Here is a 6,803-nt window from a genome sequence, read left to right as displayed (position 1 = left end):
GGTGTGTTATAATGTTTCGGTCAAGACTGTCCCATGGTACGTTACTTTAGCTGGATCTTCTTCTGTTTAGGTGGTTCAAGATTACCCCATGGAATATTACCTTAACTGGACCTTTTATGTTTAGAAGGGTCCAGACTACCGCATGGTACGTTACCTAAGATGGATCTCTTCTGTTTAGGTGATTCAAGACTACCTCATGGTACGTTGCCTTAGCTGGACCTTCTCCTGTTTAGGTGGTTTAAGACTACTCCATGGTATGTTACCTTAGCTGGGCCTTCTTCTGTTATTAAGAGGTCTTGTTCTACATTATAATATAATTTAGATGGGAATGTTGTACTGTTAATATGTCAAAATTATTAAGATGACTTGTTTGTTCTACATGGTATTATAGTTTAGATGGGACATTTATACTGTTAAAATGTCGAACTTTGTTCTAGTGTGTGTAAACAAGTAGACACTTGTAATCTAAAATATTTTTATTTGTAGTTTGTGATACATCATGCTCTTTATTGACTTTTATAAAAGGAATAAAAATATATTTTATAATTATCTTATAAAACTCTTTTCATTCAATCATTTCTTTCCAGTACATTAATTATTATATAAATGTTTTTCTCTAGGAGGAGTTGAACAGAAACGAAATACGTCTTGCGGGGTTCTATAAGTTGGCTCTCGGCTGTGGTACTCTAGACCTGCGTGTCCTTTTGTTTCACTGTTGAATGAAGTTTAGTGAGATAGACCTTTGTGTGGCTGCGGTTTTCTATACTGAATACTGGCATAGAGGTAAAATATAATAAACCTGAATCAAAATAATACATGAATTTTTTTACACACACATACATAAATATTATTTCACATTATAAGTTTCCCAAACGTCTGTGTGGAACTAACATATTAGTATCTTGTAACTTTCATAAGTTAGTGTCCGATCGGATTGGATCTGCTGATATGTTTACATGGATAAAGACGGACTAATACGTCAGATGTATTTCTAAGTAAGGCTTAACCAATTGGAACATGTTCAAGTATATACACTTCTAAATAAATATAGATCTAGTTTCAGGTTTTCCGTCATATTCAAAGTATGTCTTCACAACTGAGACTAAAATACGGGAAGCAGGTGTATATAGCAACCAGGAAAGTCGAGCCACAACTAGACTATAACTGAGATTAAAATACAGGAAACAGGTGTATTTAACAACCAGGAAAGTCGAGCCACAACTACATTATAACTGAGAATAAAATACAGGAAACAGGTGTATTTAACAACCAGGAAAGTCGAGCTACAACTAGACTGTAACCAAGAATAAAATGAATCAGTGAGGATAGTGGAGCCACTATAACTGACAAGAATATTGAGGCGGAGGGTCCGTGAGAGCGGGATTATCGTAAGCTGCTTCTTCCTTCTCAGTGACCGTCGTGTTCTCCAATGGTCTTCTCACGTCCATAACAATATCATGCTCACTAACATGTCTTCTGGCATTGGCTCTCCATTCACTTGTTGGTTTAGTCAACAACTTTAAGCGCTGTATAAACGAAAATAATTTTATTATAATAGATTTAAACTCAAATTAAGTGGTCGTGTTAGTGTAATCTAATGTAGTGAGCATATCACACTAACAACTAATAAAGTCGGGATAACTTTGTCGAGGTTAAGATATGCATATAATTAGAATAAATGACTTCTAGAAATTAAATATTTCTATGAGTAAAACAATTAATTGTAAGGTATACAGAGTTTACAGAGTAAATTATTATTATGTGGTTAGATGTCAAGTATAGGTTAGACATTGACATACTGTGTGGTTAGATGTCAAGTATAGATCAGACATTGAAAAATTGTGTGGTTAGATGTCAAGTATAGATTAGACATTGACATTATGTGGTTAGATGTGAAGAATAGATCAGACATTGATATACTGTGTGGTTAGATACCAAGTATAGATTAGACATTGATATACTGTGTGGTTAAATGTCAAGTATAGGTTAGACATTGACATACTGTGTGGTTAGATGTGAAGTATAGATCAGACATTGACATATTGTGTGGTTAGATGTCAAATATAGATCAGACATTGACATATAGTGTGCTTAGATGTCAAGTATATATTAGACATTGATATACTGTGTGGTTAGATGTCAAGTATAGGTTAAACATTGACATATTGTGTGGTTAGATATCAAGTATAGGTGAGACATTGACATATTGTGTGGTTAGATGTCAAGTATAGATTAGACATTGATATAGTGTGTGGTTAGATGTCAAGTATAGATCAGACATTGACATTATGTGGTTAGATGTGAAGAATAAGATCAGACATTGATATACTGTGTGGTTAGATACCAAGTATAGATTAGACATTGATATACTGTGTGGTTAAATGTCAAGTATAGATTAGACATTGACATTATGTGATTAGATGTCAAGTATAGATTAGACATTGATATACTGTGTGGTTAGATGTCAAGTATAGATCAGACATTGACATATTGTGTGGTTAGATGTCAAGTATAGATTAGACATTGATATACTGTGTGGTTAGATGTCAAGTATAGATTAGACATTGAGATATTGTGTGGTTAGATGTCAAGTATAGATTAGACATTGACATACTGTGTGGTTAGATGTCAAGTATAGATTAGACATTGATATACTGTGTGGTTAGATGTCAAGTATAGATTAGACATTGAGATATTGTGTGGTTAGATGTCAAGTATAGATTAGACATTGATATACTGTTTGGTTAGATGTCAAGTATAGGTTAGACATTGACATATTGTGTGGTTAGATGTCAAGTATAGATTAGACATTGACATATTGTGTGGTTAGATGTCAAGTATAGATCAGACATTGACATATAGTGTGGTTAGATGTCAAGTATAGATTAGACATTGATATACTGTGTGGTTAGATATCAAGTATAGGTGAGACATTGACATATTGTGTGGTTAGATGTGAAGTATAAATCAGACATTGACATATAGTGTGCTTAGATGTCAAGTATATATTAGACATTGATATACTGTGTGGTTAGATGTCAAGTATAGGTTAAACATTGACATATTGTGTGGTTAGATATCAAGTATAGGTGAGACATTAACATATTGTGTGGTTAGATGTCAAGTATAGATTAGACATTGATATAGTGTGTGGTTAGATGTCAAGTATAGATCAGACATTGACATTATGTGGTTAGATGTGAAGAATAGATCAGACATTGATATACTGTGTGGTTAGATACCAAGTATAGATTAGACATTGATATACTGTGTGGTTAAATGTCAAGTATAGATTAGACATTGACATTATGTGATTAGATGTCAAGTATAGATTAGACATTGATATACTGTGTGGTTAGATGTCAAGTATAGATCAGACATTGACATATTGTGTGGTTAGATGTCAAGTATAGATTAGACATTGATATACTGTGTGGTTAGATGTCAAGTATAGATTAGACATTGAGATATTGTGTGGTTAGATGTCAAGTATAGATTAGACATTGACATACTGTGTGGTTAGATGTCAAGTATAGATTAGACATTGATATACTGTGTGGTTAGATGTCAAGTATAGATTAGACATTGAGATATTGTGTGGTTAGATGTCAAGTATAGATTAGACATTGATATACTGTGTGGTTAGATGTGAAGTATAGATCAAACATTGACGTACTGTGTGGTTAGATGTCAAGTATAGGTTAGACATTGACATACTGTGTGATTAGATGTCAAGTATAGATCAGACATTGACATATTGTATGGTTAGATGTCAAGTATAGATCGAACATTGACATACTGTGTGTTGGTTAAGATGTCAGACATAGTATTAGATGACAGTATGAATGATATACTGTGTGGAGAGATGTCAAGTATAGGTTAGACATTGACATATTGTGTGGTTAGATGTCAAGTATAGGTTAGACATTGACATATTGTGTGGTTAGATGTCAAGTATAGATTAGACATTGACATATTGTGTGGTTAGATGTCAAGTATAGATCAGACATTGACATATAGTGTGGTTAGATGTCAAGTATAGATTAGACATTGATATACTGTGTGGTTAGATGTCAAGTATAGATTAGACATTGACATACTGTGTGGTTAGATGTCAAGTATAGATTAGACATTAATATATTATGTGGTTAGATGTCAAGTATAGATTAGACATTGACATTATGTGGTTAGATGTCAAGTATAGATTAGACATTGATATACTGTGTGGTTAGATGTCAAGTATAGATTAGACATTGACATATAGTGTGGTTAGATGTCAAGTATAGATTAGACATTGATATACTGTATGGTACTTGATATATGTGGATGATGTCAAGTATAGGTTAGACATTGACATATTGTGTGGTTAGATGTCAAGTATAGGTTAGACATTGACATATTGTGTGGTTAGATGTCAAGTATAGATTGAGACATTGACATATTGTGTGGTTAGATGTCAAGTATAGATCAGACATTGACATATAGTGTGGTTAGATGTCAAGTATAGATTAGACATTGATATAGTGTGTGGTTAGATGTCAAGTATAGATCAGACATTGACATTATGTGGTTAGATGTCAAGTATAGATTAGACATTGATATACTGTGTGGTTAGATGTCAAGTATAGGTTAGACATTGACATATTGTGTGGTTAGATGTCAAGTATAGATTAGACATTGACATATTGTGTGGTTAGATGTCAAGTATAGATCAGACATTGACATATAGTGTGGTTAGATGTCAAGTATAGATTAGACATTGATATAGTGTGTGGTTAGATGTCAAGTATAGATCAGACATTGACATTATATGGTTAGATGTGAAGAATAGATCAGACATTGATATACTGTGTGGTTAGATGCCAAGTATAGATTAGACATTGATATACTGTATGGTTAAATGTCAAGTATAGATTAGATATTGACATTATGTGGTTAGATGTCAAGTATAGATTAGACATTGATATACTGTGTGGTTAGATGTCAAGTATAGATCAGACATTGACATATTGTGTGGTTAGATGTCAAGTATAGATTAGACATTGATATACTTTGTGGTTAGATGTCAAGTATAGATTAGACATTGATATACTGTGTGGTTAGATGTCAAGTATAGATCAGACATTGAAAAATTTTGTGGTTAGATGTCAAGTATAGATTAGACATTAATATATTATGTGGTTAGATGTCAAGTATAGGTTAGACATTGACATACTGTGTGGTTAGATGTCAAGTATAGGTCAGACATTGACATATTGTGTGGTTAGATGTCAAGTATAGATCAGACATTGACATACTGTGTGGTTAGATGTCAAGTATAGATTAGACATTGACATATTATGTGGTTAGATGTCAAGTATAGATTAGACATTGACATACTGTATGGTTAGATGTCAAGTATAGGTTAGACATTGACATACTGTGTGGTTAGATGTCAAGTATAGATCAGACATTGACATATTGTGTGGTTAGATGTCAAGTATAGATCAGACATTGATATACTGTGTGGTTAGATGTCATTGATAAGTATAGATGTCAAGTTTAGACATTATTGACATATTATGTGGTTAGATGTCAAGTATAGATTAGACATTGACATATTGTGTGGTTAGATGTCAAGTATAGATCAGACATTGACATATAGTGTGGTTAGATGTCAAGTATAGATTAGACATTGATATACTGTGTGGTTAGATGTCAAGTATAGATCAGACATTGACATACTGTGTGGTTAGATGTCAAGTATAGATTAGACATTAATATATTATGTGGTTAGATGTCAAGTATAGATTAGACATTGACATATAGTGTGGTTAGATGTCAAGTATAGGTTAGACATTGACATACTGTGTGGTTAGATGTCAAGTATAGATCAGACATTGACATATTGTGTGGTTAGATGTCAAGTATAGATCAGACATTGACATATAGTGTGGTTAGATGTCAAGTATAGATTAGACATTGATATACTGTGTGGAGAGATGTCAAGTATAGGTTAGACATTGACATATTATTGTGGTTAGATGTCAAGTATAGGTTAGACATTGACATATATTGGTTAGATGTCAGTATAGATTAGACAGTATAGATTGAACATTGACATATTGTGTGGTTAGATGTCAAGTATAGATCAGACATTGACATATATGGTTAGATGTCAAGTATAGATTAGACATTCATAATGTCGTATAGATTAGACATTGATATACTGTGGTTAGATGTGATAGTATAGATTAGACATTGACATACTGTGTGGTTAGATGTCAAGTATAGATTGAGACATTGATATATTGTGTGGTTAGATGTCAAGTAGTATAGATCATTCACATTTATAGTGTGGTTAGATGTCAAGTATAGATTAGACACATATACTGTGTGGTTAGATGTCAAGTATAGGTTAGACATTGACATTCAAGACATTATTGACATATTGTGTGGTTAGATATTGGCATTGATATATGTGGTTTAGATGTCAAGTATAGATCGAACATTGACATCAAGAATGACATATACTGTGTGGTTAGATGTCAAGTATAGATTAGACATTGATATACTGTGTGGTTAGATGTCAAGTATAGGTTAGACATTGACATATTGTGTGGTTAGATATCAAGTATAGGTGAGACATTGATATATTATGTGGTTAGATGTCAAGTATAAGATTAGACATTGATATAGTGTGTGGTTAGATGTCAAGTATAGATCAGAGACATTGACATTATGTGGTTAGATGTCAAGAATAGATCGAACATTGATATACTGTGTGGTTAGATGTCAAGTATAGATTGGACATTGATATACTG

The 6,803-nt window shown here is 32.8% G+C and overlaps 1 protein-coding gene across 1 annotated transcript in view; it reads right to left on the bottom strand.

The window, feature by feature from the left end:
• Window positions 1–463: 463 nt before the first annotated feature.
• LOC143245433 (sodium- and chloride-dependent GABA transporter 1-like) overlaps window positions 464–6,803 on the bottom strand; it is a 220,192-nt gene continuing 213,852 nt past the window's right edge. Inside the window, exon 15 of the mRNA XM_076491783.1 lies at window positions 464–1,526. Within this exon, the coding sequence (XP_076347898.1) occupies window positions 1,338–1,526 (189 nt within the window). The 3' untranslated portion in view covers window positions 464–1,337. The remainder of the gene's footprint in view (window positions 1,527–6,803) is intronic.

This window comes from Tachypleus tridentatus, chromosome 2, assembly GCF_004210375.1.
Source record: "Tachypleus tridentatus isolate NWPU-2018 chromosome 2, ASM421037v1, whole genome shotgun sequence".
Lineage (NCBI taxonomy): Eukaryota > Metazoa > Arthropoda > Merostomata > Xiphosura > Limulidae > Tachypleus > Tachypleus tridentatus.
Note: the sequence above shows the minus strand (reverse complement) of the source record. Positions and strands in the feature narration are given on the sequence as shown.